General features: G+C 49.9%; 1 protein-coding gene across 1 annotated transcript in view; it reads left to right on the forward strand.

Annotated features, from left to right (window-relative positions):
- The window catches only part of C4H1orf198 (chromosome 4 C1orf198 homolog), a 33333-nt gene extending 17681 nt beyond the window's left edge, over positions 1-15652 (forward strand). The window contains exons 3-4 of the mRNA XM_072756003.1: positions 8798-9346; positions 12786-15652. Of these exons, the coding sequence (XP_072612104.1) occupies positions 8798-9346; positions 12786-12842 (606 nt within the window). The 3' untranslated portion in view covers positions 12843-15652. The remainder of the gene's footprint in view (positions 1-8797; positions 9347-12785) is intronic.
- Positions 15653-19368: the final 3716 nt, after the last annotated feature.

Genomic DNA, 19368 nt, shown 5'->3' on the forward strand with positions numbered 1-19368 from the left:
ACAGAACTCTTTGTCCTGCAAAACTGAAACTCTGTCCCCTTTTAAACAGCTCTGCTTTCCTCCCCTAGCACCTGGCAGCCACCCTTCTACAGTCTGTCTCTGTGACATCATCCAGCGACTTGCAGAAATTCAGTGGACATTTATTATACATCCACTCCTTGTCAGACATTCTACTTAAGGCTCAGAGATGAGTAAACACTTCTGCACTTGAAAAATAGTCCAGAGAGTGAATGGCTTCATTTGGTGGCAAAACTCATGCGGGAGAAAAGCTTTAGCAGCATATTCCCTCTGTCATTTTTACCCATTCCCATGACACATATTTACACATGTGATACACGTACAAGCTCCTGCTTCCCTCCATGTATTCAGTTCAACAGACTTTTTTGTTCCTTCTCTTTTTCTTCCTTCCTTCCTTCCTTCCTTCCTTCTCCCTTTCCCTTTCCCTTTCCCTTTCCCTTTCCGGATTTATATATTTATTTTAGAGGGAAGAGAGCGCATGCACACAAGTGGAGGGAGGGGCATAGGTGGAAGCAGACTCCACTGAGCACGGAGTCCAAACGTGGGGCTCAATCCCACGACTCTGAGATCATGACCTGAGCTGAAATCAAGAGTTAGATGCTTAACCCGGTGAGCTACCCAGGTGCTCCCAGTTGATCAGATGTTTAATGAGTGCTGGCTAAGTACCCAGCTCTTTCTCTGCTCTGACTTCATAGCCCTTGATAGATCAGCTGAGGCCGGGGTAGGCCTGACCCAAGGTCACAATGCTTGGCAGAACTGAGAATGTCAGGGATTTGGGGGTTCTTGGCTGATTGTTCTGGGCTCCTTGCTTTAGGCCAGCCCATGGTGGTCCCACCTGCAGAGAATGAGCTGGCACTGTGCTTGGGACCTGGGGTCCCTGCCCCAGCACAATGCAGCTCTGATCAAGAGAGCCTGGTGCCCCCGTTTCTCTGCCTTCTCCCATCATGGAAGGGAGGCTCAGAGGGAGAACTGCCTTTCACTCCCTGTCCCCGCTAGGGGTGAGTGGCAGTCATCTTCCTCACTCATCTACCAGCTTGGTGGGTGAGCTGGTGGAGGGGGTGCCCCTGGGCCCCCACAGTGGATTCCTCTCTTATGCTACTGATATTTCAAGAGGAAAAAACTCAGCACTTGGAACGCTCCAGAGAGGGAGGCAGGGAGCAGAGAGGATTCTTGGCATTCCCCAGTGGGTCTGGGCTGGGGAATTTAGAGGAGATGCCTGCAGAGGCAGGTCAGGCCCTGGCGCTGGGTCACTGGGCTCTAGGGACACTCCCCCGCCACCATCACTGTGCTGCCCCTTTCCCTGCTCCCTCCTGGCTGTCTGGCTTTCTTCTGTCCATCTTGGCGTCTTGGTCCCCGTCCCACGGTGCACTGCCTGTTGGGAATGATAAGTCGGCTGGTGGGGATTGGTTCCTTGATTCCTTTCATATCAAAAGGTCTCTGAGGGCCAATATAGACCATTCCCAGAGTAGGGTGGCCTTCCAGCCCCTTCTAGCGCCTTCTTGGGAAGAATAGTAAGCACTTATGAGCCTTTGTGCTGAATATTTGAAAAATCAGTGAGTGATGTCATGGCCTCTATGTGCTGTGCCCTGAGTCAGATGCTTGCACACACATTGAATTCTTTCAGGCCTGGGAGGTCAGTGTCACTGTTCCTGCTGTGGGTCAGGATTTCGGCAGGGGCTCAGAGAGGATGGTGACCAGCCGGCAGCTCGAACTGATGGGGAGAGTTGGAGCTCGGGTCTGCCTGGCTTGCAGGTGGCTCCTGCCCCTGGGGGACAGAAGAACATTCCATCAGGATGTTCTGTGCATAGGGGAGGGCCTGGCTTCTAGCCAGTGGCTCTGTGTGGCTGTACCTCCTCACTGCCAGCAGGACTTTGAGGAGCACGGTAACATAGAGCCCCACTGTGCTGCCATCACAGCCTAACTCCTGTGCGGCTTGTGATCTCTTGGTCTTCCTCACCGAACCACCCCCCCCCCCCCCCCCCCGTCTCTGCCCAGCTGTCAGATCTCCCTCCTCCTTGCCCTCCGACTGCCTGTGCTGTCCCGTGCTCACCTTCCTGAGACCCAGAGTGGACCCTGTGACACCTTGACCTTTCCTGGGTCTCTGTGTATGGAGTAATGTGTCCCTTCCCTCAGCCCAGCGGCCTCAACCCTGTGCCTCTGACGCCTGGGGTCTTTCCTGCTCATATGTCCTATGCCCCTCAGCCCTGTCCCCCAGGCACTGTGCTCTCCTGCCCCAGCGGCCATGCTCTTTCCTGCCTCAGTGCCTTTGCTCAGCCCCCACCTCAACCATTTGTGAAGGTCCAACCTGTCCTCCATACCCGCTACAAGCTCAGGTTCTTATGATTCTCCCCATCATGGTGTTGAGTGGCTCCTGCACCCCCCCCATCTGTGCTGAGCACCTTTGGTGCCTTCTCTCATGTGAGCCTCACAACAACCCCATTTTACAGGCAAGGAAATCAAGGCATAAAGCGAGGGATGTGGACTAGACATCCAAGCCTGTGTGCATAACCTGCGTGGTAGCTCCTATGTTGCCTCTTAGATGAAGACATGGCATTCCTGTCGTCTGCATGAGAGGGTGAGCCGTTGGAGGGCAGAGGCTGTGATTTGTCCCCAAACCTTATAATCCCAGGACCTGGGACCCCTGTGCTCTCAGCACTTGTTGGTCCTCAGTTGGGTTTCCCCAGGTTCCTTCTGCCCGACATACGGACACCGTGGACCGGAGCAGGATTAATCCATGCATCTGGAAGTCCCCTTGCTCCCTAGGAAGAGTATAGGAGGATATTATCTAGTCCCTGGTCCGAGCCTGTGCCCTGAGATTTGGGGCAGGGAGTCTACCAGGATGGAAGGTCTTGCTTGGAGGGCCTGACATTCCCAGTGTCCAGTGGCCAAGTCATGCTGTGCCTTCCCTATCAGGCTGTCACTTACTAGTTTTGTGATTCCGAAAGTTTTTCATATCTTCCCCAACTCTTCCTTCTTTGAAGGAGGAGGTGGAGAGATTAGATGCTAAACGGTTTGTGGATTTATTCAGATTTGCTCCAGTAAACTATTATATTTCCTGACAACGTTTCTGCAGGCTTTGTCTTAACAATTTAGATCTGTCGGAGGCTGCCAAGCCAAACAGTTAGTTTTGGCTGCATGCACTCCCCTTTTACTGAAATATTACACATTCCTCTCCAGTGAGTGGGGTGTAAAAATAGATACTGGGCTCAGTTGTGGTCTTTCTGTTTTTAGAACGGACATGGCCAGCTGAGACCCAGTTCCCCACATGGGGTGACTGACGCCCAGTCCTGGCTTGGCTGGACAAAGCCCTCCCGCGCATCCTCCCTAGGGCTTCAGCTGGTGCCAGGGATGTTGGGGGTGGGCTGTCACCACGACTCCCCCATGTCCTGTCTCAAAGATTGCGTGCAACCGCAGAGTTGGGTCCTTCCCCCCAACCCCCGCCCCGACTTCCTGTCTGTACCCAGGGCAGGCAAGCAGGAGCTCTGACTCCTCAGCTGTGTCCTCCTGCGAGGCCCTTGCTGAGTGTTCCTTGGTGCTGGGGGACGGGATGGGCATCACCTCCCTTTCCAAGGGCACTCTCTCTTAGAAAAACAGCCCTTTTTTCCAGAAATAAGGAAATGGCACCTGGAATATCCTTGTCTTTCCACTTCGAGGTGCTCATCACAGGGTCTAGAGGGCACCTCCCCCCCCAACTATACCTGTCAGTTTCAACGAGGCAGGGCTGTCCCCATCCCGCTCACTGATTTGTTGCAGTGTCAGGCCCCATCTCTCAGAACCTCCAGTATGGCATGACCTTCGAAGGCATGGCAGGAGGTGAGGGGGACGGAGTCCCCACCAGTCCCAGAACTGCAGGCTCTGGGAGAGTCCACAGGACAGGACAGTGGCTCGGCTGTAGTACTTGTGGGGAGCCTTGCAGCCCAGACTCCAGGGCCGGACACTGGGCACTCAAAATAGGGGTCCCAGACTAGCATTCACTCTGGCTCTGCTCTCCTGGCAGAGACACTCCCTACATGTCTCAGCCGTGGACAACAGGTACCATACGCTATGCCCCTGGTGACCAGAGGGAGGTGTGGGAGGAGCCAGGGCCCAGAGGGGACCCCCTGGGAATATTGCTGGCACCCATGTAGAACTGAGAAGAGCAAAGAGCTTGTGTTCACCGAGCGCTTACTACACACCAGGCACTGGTCTCAGATGCGAACCCCGAGGGGCATCTGCTATCCTCCTCGGCAGTCTAGCAAGGCAAGAATGGTTATTTTTCCCTTTTTACCAAAAAAAAAAAGAAAAAAAGCCCAGGTTCAGGGTTAGGTAGCTGGTGGGTGTCTTTGCCTTCCCTGAGGCAGAGCAGGTTTGAGGGCAGGTGACTGGTTTGGTCCTGGTGGGTGGGCAGTGCCTGTAAGCATTGTGGTTGGACGGCTGTCAGCGGGGGAAGCACGGTGGGCAGAGCGGCCCTGGGAGCCCTGGTCTGGGAGAGTGGGGGTGGCCAGCCGTGGGGAAGCCAGTAGGGTGAAAGCACAGGAGAGAAAGGCAGTCACACCTTTGAAATGGCACGTGGAGCTGAGACGATGGGTGCCACTTGCATATGACCTGCGCGACTGCATGTCTTCGAAGATGAGCCCGAGGCACTTTTCACTGTCTTAGAGCTGCGTGAGTAGCCACCTTTGCAGATCACCCCCAGGGTAGGATAAGCGATCCCGGAAGGGGGCCCCCAGTCCTGGGAGGACCAGCCTTGTTCTCCCCCAGACCCTGCTCCACTCCAGTTGTGCTAGAGTTCCTGGAGTTTTGGAGCTGAGTGAGATGGATCTAGATGAGGCGGGAGGAGACCTGCTCCTTTGATCTTTCCCACCCTGCTCGTCCCCAACAGGTGTGTGTTTAAAATACACGTAATGAACATGTTTCCTCCGGGTTAAGACCCAGCACCGGCGCTGTTGATCAGGGAGGACTGTTTTTTAAGGAGAGCATAGTTCTATTTTCTTTGCAAAATTACAAACAGCGCACACCCAGGGAAAAAGGCTTTGAAGCAGATATGCTAAAAAAATTTTCTTCTGTACGTTGTTTTCCCCATTTTCACCCCCAAAGCCCCCAAACCAAGTAGCCTCTAATGTCAGCATAGCTATCTCTTGTAACCAGATGACACTGTCCCCTGAGGAATGCCACATGGCCTGCAATAACCCGAGGAGCCATGGGTACAGCCTCCGTTGTTTTACTCTGTTCAAGGTTGTTTCCAGCCAGTGCTGCTTGGGTGCCCTACAGTCTGGGAACCACTGTGACCCCCTCCTCTGCGCAGCATCCCTGGCTCAGTCCATGGCTGCCCTCCACATAGGCAAGTGCTCAGCCTAGCCTTCCAGAGGTTTCTGAGCAGAGATCCCACTGGAGAAATTGCTGATCCTAAAAAAGCCTGGGACTTGATGAAGTGCTCAGTTTTAAGTGCCTTCCTTACATTGCAATTTCCAGATCAAACTCAACTCTGTTCTAAGCCTTGGTCTCCACTTCCGAGGTATCTTTAGCAACTTGCTTATTTAAAGAAATCGTCATCTCTATGCCCACAGCCTCCCTGTATTCTGTTGTGGAATTTGGAAATATACAGAGTACTGAGAGTGGTTCATTCAGAAACAGTCCTTTAAAAATCAAATTAGATCATTAACGTGCTTACAAAAATCCTGCTATGGACAAGGCTTTCTGGTATTTATGTGAATGTCGTCCCTGGTGGCCACTGGCTTTTATACATGGCGTGATGCCCAGCACAGCTTTAGGCCTGGAATCGCTGGATCCAGGTGGAGATCCAGCTACACCTAATGGATTAGTGACCTAGGACAGTTTGCTCAATTGCTCCAAATCTCCATTTGCTCGTTTGTAGAGTGAAAAATTTTTTTAAAAACGCAGCCCAATGACAAGGAAAAGTGCGTGATGCGTTAGATGGACTCAGGACCCCACGGTTGGCAGATTCAGAGCTCTTATGTCTTCTCCTTGGGGTTCTCTTACAACAGTGAGCTTCGGGGCAGCCTGTGCTCGAGATTTGAACTTAGTTTCTCCTAGTCTCATCACCTTTTGTCTTTTGAGCCTTGAGGAGAGACCTCTGGCCATCAGGGTCCAGGCTTTAGGAGAAGTCAGACTGAGTACATGTGCTGCTGTCTGGGTTCAGAGCCTACAGTTTACACGGGAAAAGCAATGTTTTCATCCTTCCTTAACAAACATGTCTGTGCCCATTGGGGTGAGTCTGGGCAAGTGCTCTTTATAAAACCAAGTGAAGGGATATACGTTAAAGTCATAAAGAACCATGTTTTGTGTATTAAGTTAGCACAGTTTTTATTTATTTTTTAAAAGGTTTTATTTATTTATTCATGAGAGATGCACAGAGAGAGGCAGAGACAAAGGCAGAGGGAGAAGCAGGCTCCCTGTGGGGAGCCCGATGTGGGACTTGATCCTAGGACCCTGGGATCATGACCTGAGCCAAAGGCAGATGCTCAACCACTAGCCACCCAGGTGCCCCAACTTAGTTTTTAAATTATGCTGTTTCCTCACGGAATCAGTAACTGAGAATATACTCTGATATATCACTGCCGGCATTAGAACCTGGGGCAGCTCTGGAAAACAGATAAGCAAGTGTGCATCTAGAACCATAAAAGAGGAAAGGTTTAAACCTTTTGCATTTTGATATTTACTTCTGGGAAGGAATCTGAAGAAATTAGTGCCACACGAGGAAGAGCTGTATGCATGACGATGGTTGTGGCAGCCTTAATTAGAACAGTGCAAAGTAGAAGTAGCCAGTTGTCTATTAGAAAGACAATGGCTAAGGACCTGGTAGGGCAGCTCCATGATGAAATTCCTTGTGCCCGGGACAGATTATGGTTCTAAAGACCATGTAACACCATGGATGGTGCTTATGATTAAGTATAAAAAACAATATCCCAAGTTATTTATTTATTTATTTATTTATTTATTTATTTATTTTTAAAGGTTTTATTTATTTATTCATGAGAGAGAGGCAGAGACACAGGCAGAGGGAGAAGCAGGCTCCATGCAGGGAAATGGGACTCGATCCCAGGTTTCCAGGATCACGCCCTGGGCTGAAGGTGGCACTAAACCACTGAGCCACCCGGGCTGCCCTTTATTTTGTTTTTTAGAGAGAAAGAGAAAGGGGATGGGTGGGGCAGAGGGAGAGGGAGAGAAAGCATCTCAAGCAGGCTTCATGCCCAGCATGGAGCCCGATGTAGGGCTGGGTCTCATGACCCTCAGATCATGACCTGAGCTGAAATCAGGGGTTGGGTGCTCAACTGACTGTGCCACCCAGGTGCCCCAACAATACCCCAAATTACATGCATAACAGAATCACAACCTCCTAAAATGTGTGTATGAAAACAGTGATATAAAATACGAAAGTTAGCAGTTATGGGAGAAGGAAAGCTTATGAATGACTTCTTCTTTTCTAATTCCCAAACTCTCTGTATTGTAGTTTTATTATGTTTATTTTAAAAAGCTGAAGGGGATCTGAGGGAGAAGTAGGGAGGAAGACAGGAACATTCAAGATGGATCATAGGAATGGTTGTTGAGGCCACACATCGCTTACTGTGCAGAACCCGGGAGACTGCACCCTCCAGTGTGTTCTGCGTGAGCCAGGGCCTCGGTGTCCTTCTGTCTCATGATGTGTCCTCCCGCACAGCACAGCACTGGCCTTGTGAGAGGTTGCTGTGCTCAGCAGCCTTGAATCGAGGAGAGCATTTCTGGGACACTCAGGCACAGCATGGGCCCTGCGCTGGCCTTGGGGGTTTGTGGTTTCCAGTGGGCGACAGCATCCTGGCTTATGGGACTGGGAACAAGGTCAGAGATGCAGAGTACTGATGAGTGAGAGCATCTCCACCGAGGCCCCCTCTGCGGGACACACTGTATTGCTCAGCTTGTGCTGCCATAACAAATACCACAGGGAGGAGGGGATTTAAACAGCAGACGCTCATTTCTCACGGTTCTGGAGGCTGGAAGGTCCTAGTGCCTGTGTGACAGGGTTCTGGTGAGAACTCGCTTCCCGGCTTGCAGACAGCCGCCTCCTGTGTACCTGGATGGCGGGAGAGCTCATTGCTCTGGAGTCTCTTTTTAGAAGGACACTGATCCCATCGTGGGGGCCCCACTCTCATGACATGCTCACCTCACAAAGGCCCCACCTCCTCATACATCACTTCGGGAGTTAGGGCTTCCACTTAAGAATTTGAACATGTAGTCTCCAGCAGCTGTGAAGACAGTGTCAGGCAAGGGGGCAAGGGTCGGGTCCCCATGGCCGCCCTTAAGCCCACCCTTGACTTTCTTGCTTTAGTACAGGAAAGCAGGGTCTGGCTCTGTTGCTGTCTTGTCCACCACCCACCCCCATGGGTGGGGAGCGATGGGCCTGGGTGCTAGGGCTGGGTGCTGACCCTCACTGCTGTGAGGTGTGCTGAGCCTCACACCTTCTTCATCACCTTCCCGGGGTGGGTGGTCACTGCCAGACAGCCCCTCCTCTAGAAGGTGTTGGAATCCCTCTTGGGACAAGCAGGTACTCTGTTCACCAGGCAGAGAAGCCCGAGTCCTCAGTGAGTGGGAATCTCCGCGCTGCTGGTGGCATGCAGTGGGGCAGGGCCGGGGTGTCAGGGTTTCTGCTGTGGTAGGTGTGCACACGGCAGCCCTGGAGATAAGCCCTCAAGACAGAAACTTTCAGCAGCTGGGTTCAGGTGGTCGGGTGGGCGAGGTGTGGGGGGCACACCCATCGTGGTGGATTGTAAGGCTTACTCTTTCCTCCTCTCTGTCCCGGCTCTAGAGTCAGATGGAGTTCAGTGTCTGTTCCCTTTCCATCCAAGAGTCGGGCAGTGGCACGGCCAGCGAGCCGAGACAGCTGTCGAAAGCCTGCCAGGGCTCCCAGGCCCTCCGGCCCTCTCAGGGCAGCAAGTCCTCCAGCCTGGATGCCCTGGGTCCTGCCCGGAAGGAGGAGGAAGCTTCCTTCTGGAAGATTAATGCAGAGCGGTCCCGGGGAGAGGGGCCCGAGGCTGAGTTCCAGTCGCTGACCCCCAGCCAGATCAAGTCCATGGAGAAAGGTGAAAAGGTCCTGCCTGCCTGTTACCGGCAGGATCCCACCCTGAAGGACAGGGAGGCCAAGGGGGAAAGGCCCAGCAACCTTCGCCAGGAGCAGCGTGTCCTTCCTTGCACCAGCATCGAGCCCGAGAGGGCCCAGCCTGTCCCGGCCTGCACCAGCACCGTGAAAGAAGCCACCCCGTCCGAGCCCGGGGGGAAGCTGCCCTCTCCTGAGGACCGCCGGGAGGACCTGGAGGATGTAGAGGACGCGCTGTTCTCGGAACCCATGCCTACACAGGTGGGTGGCTCCTCCCTCCAGGAGTGACCCAGGGGGGCCTCCCACAGGATGGGTGGGCCACCAGTGCCCGTGCTTTCTTCTTCCCCTTCCCCTTCTTTCTCCTGCTCATTCCTTGGGACGATTTTGGGGATCAGGAGAGCTGGGTTATTAACTCAGCTCAGCGACTGATAAACATGCAGGGAGATGTGTTTCTTGGGTCTGTCTTGGTGCCATGACTTGTTTGTCTGTTACACGTAGATGTTGCAGATGCCCGCTGCCCTTCCCTGGGTGTGTGAGGGCAGGGCAGGGAGGGCCTGCAGCGGGGCAGTGAGCACAGGAGCTCCCAGGGAGAAGGCGGTCAGCGTGGGAGCGATTTGGATGCCCACCAGCTGAGATGTCTGTAAAGTCGGGTGGGGGTGTTGGGGAGGAAGAGACCAGCAGATGCCCCAAAGGGGACATGGAGGAAGCAGGCAGGACCCCTGAGCTTCCACCAAGAGTGGTCGTGCTTGTTCTCAGGGACCACAGGAGACTCTTGCTTCAAGGAGTGATTAGCAGCTACTCATTGCCAAATAGGACAGTGTTGTGTGTCCCGGGAGGAATCCTAAGAAAGGAGTTCTTTTGGGGGGAAAGCAAAAGAAGCATCTGAGAAGTTTGCGGGTGAGGAGGAATGTGTCATGAAGAAAGGGACAGACCAGAAGAGTGGGGTGAATGGCTTCGGAGTGCTTGCCAGTTTCTTTGTGGGAGCCTTGACCATTGTCTTTACCAGTTGGTCTGCATTGCTTAAGAGATTGAGACAGTGAAGAGCACAGTGTGTTTGGTTATGACTTTAAATGGCTTCAGTGTTGGAGGATTGCACAAATCAAACAAAAAATACAAACGCAACCCAAAGTCATTATATTTCACGACGCAGAATACTAACCACTATCTGATCATGGCCCAAAGTCGTTATATTTCAGAGGGAGGCCTTGGTTTTGAGATATTGCTTTGTGATGAACAAAGCAGTGGTTTGGTTATAGGCATGTCTGAACTGTTGCTGGGAGAACATCGTGGATTGCTTTTGCACCTGAGTGAGAACACAAACAAGGTCTGTGTCCCATCCATCTTGGAGATGACAGCGCTTCCTGGAGCACTGATGCTTCCTAACTTTCAGACACTTTCTGCATGCGTGGGAGTGTGTGCGGAGTCCTGAGACAGGGAGGGAAGTGGGGATGGGATGGAGCCACCTGCTCACAAATGAGGGGGGCCAGAGGGAGGAAGAGAGGAGTTTGTAGGATTTTGGAGCCTGGGGAAGTTACCTATTGACAAGGCAGGCGGTCGCACTTGAGGGACACCCCCCCCCCTTCCTGTGTGTGCCTTGTTGGTTTTCTCCACATTTCCAGCATCTGGACTCTATGGCTCTCCTTTTTTTTCCCTTCTTCTAACACATAGTTTTGAAAATGTTTGCTGTGGTTAAATACACATAACATAAAATAAGCTGTATTGAGTATACAGCCCTGTGGTATCAGATACGTTCACAGCGGTACGTACCACCACCAGCCAGCCACAGAAATCCTTCATCTTGAAAAATGAAACTCTGTCCCCATTAAACAACTCCCTGTTCCCTCCTCCCCCCAGCCCCTGGCAGCCACTGTTCTACTTGATATTTCTGTGAATTTGATACTCTTGGTACCTCCTCTAAGTGGAATCATACAGTTTCCATCATTCTGTGTCTGGCTTATCTCACTCAGTGTGGTGTCCTCAAGGTCCATCCACATTGTAGCCTGTGACAGAATTTCTTTCCTCTTTGAGGCTGAATAATATTCCACTGTATGGATTTACCACATTTCGTGTATCCATCATCTGTGGATGGCCACTGGGTGGCTTCTGCCTCTTGGCTACCGTGAACAAGGCTGCCATGGACACAGCTGTACAAACATCTGTTCGAGACCCTGTTTTCCGTTCTTTGGGATATATAGCTGGGAGAGGAACGGATGGATCACGTGGTGATTCTGTGTGGAACTTTTTGAGGAACCACCATATTGTTTCCACAGTGGCGGCGCCATTTTACATTCCCTCAACAGTGCGGGAGAGGGCCAGTTTCTCCACATCCCTGCCAACACTTGTTTTCTTTCTTCTTTCATCACAGCTGTCCTGATGGTGGGGAGATGGTACCAACAGGCCATCGTGGTCTCAGTTGGCATGTCTCCAGGGGTTAGTGATGTTGGCTGTCTTTTCGTGTTGCTTATCGGCCACTTGTATATCTTTTCTGGAGAAGTGTCTGTTCCGATCCCTTGTCCGGTTTTAACAGTTGAGTTTTGTGGTGTTGAGCTGTGGTCCTGTCTGGGTGTCTCCTGGAATGGGGTTCCAGGTGCTTCCACTCCTCTCTCAGCAGATGACCTCGTGAGTTGCCCTCCTGAAGAAGGGGAGCCCTGTGACAGGAGCTCCGTCTCCCCTCCATCAGCGGCACCTCAGCTTTCCGGCCTGTCCTCCTCGGTGTCCTCACCATCTTAAGCCAGCGTTTTCGGCACCTCCCTATCCTGCCTGCTATGGTACCCTGCCCGGTGGCTTTGCCCTCTCCTGTGTCTCTGACCTTCGCACCCAGCTGCTCCTTCTTCCAGATATGCCAGACTCTCCTCCGTGCCTCCCTAGTGATCTTTCTCTGGTACTTGGCACCTGGGTCTCCCTCTGAAGGAAGCTTTTATGTAAAATATGTGAGAGTCCTAATGGTAAAGCGACGCAGAAAAATGTGTGTACGGGGTGTGGGCAAAGACAACACATGGAATCCTCTGAAAGAACAGATTTCTGGGTGCAGAGCAGAGAGAGATACTAACCTCATTGAAGAAACAGGTAGGAAAGCAGAGAGAGGACAATTTGCCTGAGTTCTTTTGGGTTTTCACATTTTGGCACACTTTGTATCAGTGTCAGATGCAGCCAGACCGGCCTGAGACAAGCTTCAAGGGAACCGGCTTATTAGTTCATTGGTGCCATTGTCTCCATGGAAGCATTTTGCCATATGCCAGCTCCATGGAGGGCAGAGCAACAATGCGTCCTTGCCCATGAAGGCTGCACCCCGCCGAGTGGATATGCACGCTTGTGTTAAAGAGCATCCGAAAGACCATGGTTTGTTCTCTGATTCCACAATGACTACATTTCAACATGCCTGTCCATGCACAAATAGAAAAGATACATTTTTTTCCTTTTCTCTATAAGTTGCTTGACTTGCCTGGGGACAGAGGGAAGAAAGTGCTGGATCCTGGCAGAGTGTGGCTCACATTGAAATTTATTTCATTTTCTGGTTCCAAGCACTGAGGCAAAATGAGGTCGGGGAGCCTCTGACATGGAAGCAAGCTATTTCATTTGGGTCAATTTAAATGAGATGCTGTTTTTAGATTATGTATAACTAAAAAAAAAAAAAAAAAAACCAAAAAAAAAAAAAAAAACCAAGCCGTGTCTTACTTTGGTGTTTATGTCCCTTCTACAGGTCACCTCAAGTAATGTCGTCTTGAAGACAGGATTTGATTTTCTGGACAACTGGTAAAATGTATTAGACCAAATAATAATAATAAAACCAAGAACCCCTAAGTGTTTTCCAAAGTGGTGTGGTGGAGGAGGATAAAACAGGCAATATTTCCCTGTGTATTTTCCTGGTTCTGTACACTTTTCTTAATCATTTGGAAACTGGTATATATTGCCTTGTCCAGATTTCCAGTTTTTTCTCTTTTTGGTAAGGCCAGATATATATGCTATTTTCAATGATTTGATAACAGAAGTTTTGCATTTGGAATTTTTAAAGACTGTAGATCTTCTACATAAAGCTTCTGTTCCCAGTTCTACCAAATTTCCCCCCACTCAGAGCAAGAGTTTTCTCATTGTGTCACAAAAGTTGTAAAAGTAATTTCCGTCTCTTTCTCCTTTAGCCTCTCCCCTTTTTATTGATCAGGTGAACTCTGTTGGGGGGTTGTTGGTGATGTCCTCAGCAGTAGTGGCTCCAGCACTCTGGCTGGCTGTAACCATGGAAAGATGACACCACCACCTCCCCCGACCCCCCCAGTGCCCCTAGTTCCTACCCAGCGTTCCCAGCTGTCCAGGGCTTCCTGAAGCCACCCTTCTTGCCTTGTGTGCCACCCTCCACCCTCAACATTTCCAGGAAACAGACTGTTGGCACATAGCAGAAATGGTCCTAAGCTGCCCTGATAATGTATTCAAATTATTCATCATTGTTTAAGAAGAGTTGCATGTTTGAAAGTTTTATATTAACTTCTCATTATTTTGTATCTAGGTTTAGAGGTTGTAGGGCTACCACTTTTCTTGGGTGTGTACTTGTTTCTTTTTGGAAGTTCTTTGCTACCTAGTGGCCTGGTGGATGTTCCCTGTCCTGAGCATCTGCAGGAATAAGGGCAGATGGCAGGTGTCAGAAGACAGGACTCTCCTGATTAGTTGGGTTAGAACCTTCCAGCATGAGTCTGGCAGGGACAATGGACATCCTTCATCCTGAGGACTGATCAGACTCTCCTGATGGATCTCCCTCTGCATCCCTGGCCATCAGCAGAAGTGGAAGAGTCAAGTTTCTGTATCGCCCTGCAGCGTACCTTGGAGACCTTGGCAGTCGTTCCAAAGGCATCTCTTAGAGTGAGACTTTGCTACCCACTGCTGCTTGGTGGAGGCAGCTCTGAGGCCGCCGGGGGAGCAGGGTGGCCCGTGGCCCAGAGTGGGTGGGGCAGGGCGAGGAGGAGCGTGGGCCTCACCCCGGGAAGCCTGTGCCCTGACCAGTGGCTCTGAGCTGCGTGAGCCTGCCGGACGTGCCCGAGTGTGATCTACACATTGTCTCTCACTGTGTTCTCCTCACCCGAAGCCTTAATCCACCCCTAAGAGTCCTGCCAGTGAGCACCCAGTTTCAGTATCAAAGTGTGTCTTTTTAAAAATGCATTCCTGTTTTATACAACCTTCTTAAGTGATTTCAAGACTATCTTATCTGGCTCTGAGGTAAAGCACGTGGCAACTTTTTTTCCAGGAACATTTCTGCCAAAGCTGTGCCCTGGCCAACTTTTGGGTTGGTTTCTGCCAATCGCATTATGTCCCTAAGCCTCATTTGGTCTCTTAAGGTGGTGGGTTTGACCTTCCTGCTTTGGTGACTGGCTCTATTATGGCAAATATAGGTCCTTATTCTACCATTTAAAGATAGTTGAAACGTGCCAGGAAAAAAGGGGTTCTAGCCTGGTGGAGAGGGAAAGAGGGACCTAGGCTAGCTGGCCCAGCAGCTAGTGCTCGCCCCCAGGTCAGCCCCCGGGCCTCGGAGCTGGGCCGCGCTCCTTCAGAACCCAGGCTCGCAAACACAGTTCCTTAAAAGAGAGAGAGGGATGTACGGGTGTGAGTTTGTATTCGTTGGTGCTGATGTAGCAGGGAGGAATGAACTACATCCGGGAAGTTAGCCCAAGGTGATCTGTCTCCTCCTGGGAGATGATTCTCATTTCCTGCCAACCTTCTCATAAAGCCCAGTTTATTCCTTTCATGTTCTCCTGGGAGCTGAGGGGCCGCAGGGTTGGCTGGAAGCCTCTGCTCCCCTAGTGCCACCGGGAGTCCTCCACTCAGAGGTGCTTAGTCATCTCTTACCACAGCGTTTCAAGTTTCGTAATGGCCAGTCTCCTGAGATTAAATGTAACGTCAAAGCTTAGGGAATCCTAGAGTCTGTTGCTTTGCCCTGCTTTCAGAAGTAAGGGACTGCGAGAGGGAGAAGTGGAGGCCCAGAGGGCCATCCCCCACCCCGCACATCTCCTCACCCCGGGCAGTCTGCAGGGACGGTCCTGCCCCGCCCTCCTGGGGACCTATGTTCCGTGTGTCCACATAAGGACAGATTAAGCTCTTAGGTGTGCCACCCACCTCCCCCCCACCCCTGCCCATGTATCAGGGTGGAGTTTCTAGAAGCAGAAATTTATATTTATTATTTTAAAAATACACACTTTTCGACTGAAGCCTGTATTTGGTTTGGGTGCCCACCCCACACCCTCATCCTGTGCACTTGGAATTCAGCTCAAGGATTTAGTGTTTTGCTTTGGGTGACTGTTGTGCAAACTCTCCCCCAGGAAGTCAGAAACCAATTTCAGTTCTTTGACTTGGGGGTCCCTACCCCGCTCTCTGGGTTTGGGAGTGCTGCCCACATGGGGACTGCTGGGGCCTGTCACCCGGCCCTCGCCACATACGGCCCCCACGTGGATGTCAGAGCCACCTCCCTTTCTTTGCTCCTCCCTTTCTTTGATACACGTTTTCAAGAAAATGAAAGATTCTTACTGACAACTTGTAACTTGGTTGTATTTTATATTAATAGCCTTTAATAAAGCCATTTAAAATATGCTAGGTGTGTCTCTTTGGGGCCTCTACTGAAGTCTGGAAGCCAATCAGGATGATTGCTGTTGAGCACAGAGGAGGAGGATTTGTACTCCTTAAGCAGCGTGAAACCTCTTCTGGAAACCCACTGTGCACAGGCCTGACTCGTTCTCCCTGCAGGTTGGCAGGATGTGGTGACCGAGGTGCCCAGGCCCCTAGGAATCAGGGCGGGCTGGATCCTTGAGGGCTCCTGTCTAGCCAGCAGGTGACGTGGAACCCATGTCTTCTCAGAGACAAGCTTATCGAATCTAGTGACTAACTCAGAAGAGCAGATGGGATCTCCCTGAAAGCTCCCACCTTGAATCTGGTTGAAGTGGATTTTTTTGGGAAGAAATACAAGCTTAAGTATAGCCAGCAGTCCTATTCCAGCCATTCAGGTGCAGGTGGTAAATTACCGACTACTACAGATGGAAGGGAATTTTTATTTTTTATTTTATTTTTTTAAGATTATTTATTTATTTATTTATTCATGAGAGACACAGAGAGGCAGAGACACAGGCAGAGGGAGAAGCGGGCTCCATGCAGGGAGCCCGATGTGGGACTCGATCCCAGGACCCCCGATCACGCCCTGAGCAAATGCTCAACCACTGAGCCACCCAGGTGCCCCTGTAAGGGAATTTTTAGATTCAATTTTCTGTATTAAAAAAGCTTTTAAAACTAGTACTTCTCAGGAATATGGTGATTCAGGCTGACAGACTTCTAATCCTGACAGACTTACCATCCTGCCCACTGGGGCCTTGCTGCCTCGGGCACTGGGTTCCTGGGTGAGCAAGTGATTGCACTTGCTGACTTGTTGGTGTGCGGTGGTTGTGATGACGGTTCGGAGACCACAGGCATCTGGATTATTGTATCGATCCATTATGAGAGGAATCAGAATTGCTCCCAAGCTTATAGGTCTGACAGCTTACGGTAGCTCAATATGTGGTACAAATACATATATTTGTATTCATAAACTTTCTATGCAAGAAGAAGCCATCAACATAGAGGCAACATCTACCTGGGTGCATACTGCAGCCAGGAAGGAAGATGTTGAATCTGGGGCCTCAAGAACACCCTCTTGTGGGGTAGGGGAATATTCATAGTGCTTTTCTAGCATTTTCTTTGGTCTGAGCCTCTGCTCATATGTAGTTTTCTAATGAACTTATCAGCCTTCTGGGTGCCTTAATCCCAACAGGGAAACACCTTAGGAGGGTATCGTGATTCTGAATCCCCCCTGAAGTCAGGGGGAAAACAAGTGAGCAGGTCTGGATATAAGATCACCTTAAACAGCTAGAGCAGCAGCACCAACTAGAAACTTAAATAGAAAGATAGAAAAATAAATGGTATCTACAAGAAATGCACTTTAATACAAAGTCACAGATTAAAAGAAGCCAACTCCTAACGGCAATCAAAGAAAGAAGAAAAGTATCCAGGAATCAACATCAACAGGTATATAAAAACTTCTTCAAAGAAAACTACAAAAAGAAAATAGAAGATGTGAATAACCCTGGGTGGGATAATGTAATTTTATAAAATCATCTTATAAAGTTAGTGCAGTGTTAACAAAAATCACAATGGATATTTGGAAAAATTTGACAAATTTACACTAAACTGTAGATGGAAAAATAATAGTTCACTGAAATGTAAGGGGGTTTGCTCTACCAATTATCACTCAAAGATGTTAGAAGGCCATAGAAAGGCAATGTGGGTATTGATGTGGGGATAGTTGATTAGATGATTGAAACAGGGGGAGGGCCTCAGGGACAAAGCCATGAATACATGGGAACTCCATTTACAATCAGGGCGGGACCACAAGCTGGCAGGGGGGAGAGGGATTCACCTGTGGAGAGGCGGAAGCATGGGTTCCTACCCGATGCTACATAGAATATGAGCTTTTGATTCGAGACCAAATGATTAAATGTAAAAGCGTAAGGGTAACAGAGCGAAATATCTTGTGATCCAGAGCAAGGAAGGACTTCCTGAATAAAAGTTTTAAAAGTCCAAACCATAAAGCAAAATATTGATGAATCTGATACATGAAAATGTAAGATTTCTGTCAGTAAAGCACACCATGGAGAGAGTTAACAAGCTGAAAGGATGGGAGAAGATCACTGCTCAGTCAGTTCCAATAAAGTATCAAGAAGATCTGTAGCAAAAAAAAAAAAAAAAAAAAAAGATTTATAGCATTCCTGCAAATCAAGAGGCTAACGACCTCAACAGACAGTTAACATTAGAGAAAAATCTTTAAAAACTATCAAACATATGAGAAAAAAAAAATGGCTAATGCCAGTGTTGGCAGTATTGACAGAAATGAAATAGAGCAGTGGTTCTCAACTGGGGGTGATTTTGCCCCCCTGGGGGCAGTTTGTAGTGTAGGGAGATAATTTATTGATCATCACGACTAATGGAGAGTCTACTGTTGGCCTCTAGAGGGCAGAGGCCGGGGGTGCTGCCAAACATCCTATGTGCACAGGACAGCCCCCACAACAGAATAATTCAGTCAAAATGCCAGTAGTGCCAAAGTTGAGAAACCCTAGGTTAGGGAACCAGCAGAGCCATTGTGTCAAGGGTAATCTGGCATTATTTTGGCAAGTGTATGTATGCTGTGTGACCCCACAATTCCCCCTTGGGGTATAGTTCTCAAATTCTCACACAGGCACTTCAGGGAACATGCACAGGGCTCTTTCTTGCAGTGCTTTTCTGTGGAACTGGAGACAAGCTGGAGGTCTGTCATTGGGAAGATGGCTAGAAAAGATGTGACGTGGCCCTTAAAAGGAAATTAGGAGTGCCTGGGTGGCTCAGTCGGTTAAGCATCCAACTTGATTTTGGCTCAGGTCATGATCTCAGGGTTGTGAGATCAAGCCCCAAGTCCAACTTTGTGCTGGGTGTGGACCCTGCTTAAGATTCTTTCTCCCCCACTCCCTCTGCCCCTTCCCCCACCTCTTAAAAAAAAAAGCAGGGGGGCCTAGGTGGCTCAGTGGGTTAAGTGTCTGCCTTCAGCTCAGTTATGATCTCTGGGTCCTGGGATCCGGCCCCATGTGGGTTTCCCTACTCAGCAGGGAGTCTGCTGCTTCCTCCCTCTGCCTCTCCCTCTGCCCCTCCCTCTCTGCTTATGCATACACACTTTCTCTCAAATAAAATATTTTTAAAAAAACAACAAATTAAATGCACACATGGCGACATGGATGGAGCTAAGCAATATATTAGTGGGAGAAAGCAGGAAACTAAATGGAATACAGAATAAAACCATTTGTATAAATTTAAAAGATATGCATATAAAACAAGACATTCAACAATGGAATGGTTGCTATGGGAGGACAGGAGGTGGAAATAAGGGTGGCAGAAAGAAATACAACAGATCTGGAATGCACCAATGGTGAATGCATGCCAGTAGGCGCCTACTTACAAGGAATTTGATATTTCTCATAATCTAGATCTGGTCTGATCTCTCTCTCAGTTCAGACAGGAGACTCATTTGTTTAGCTGGTATGATTGGTCAGCACTGGTTAGAATATTTGTAGCTTGTCTCTGTTCGGTTGCAATTTGTGTGACTATAGATGCATAGCAGCCAACATCTATGAAGCCTCCTGGATCAATCCAGGTACTTCACTTCTGTAACAGCAGCTGGGGTGACTGAGCAGATTGGGAGGAGAGTGAAGGTAGGACTTAGTGATACGTGATGCCCTGTTGCTTGAGGGGACAGA

The sequence above is a fragment of the Vulpes vulpes genome, chromosome 4 (genome assembly GCF_048418805.1).
Source record: "Vulpes vulpes isolate BD-2025 chromosome 4, VulVul3, whole genome shotgun sequence".
Classification (NCBI taxonomy): Eukaryota; Metazoa; Chordata; class Mammalia; order Carnivora; family Canidae; genus Vulpes; species Vulpes vulpes.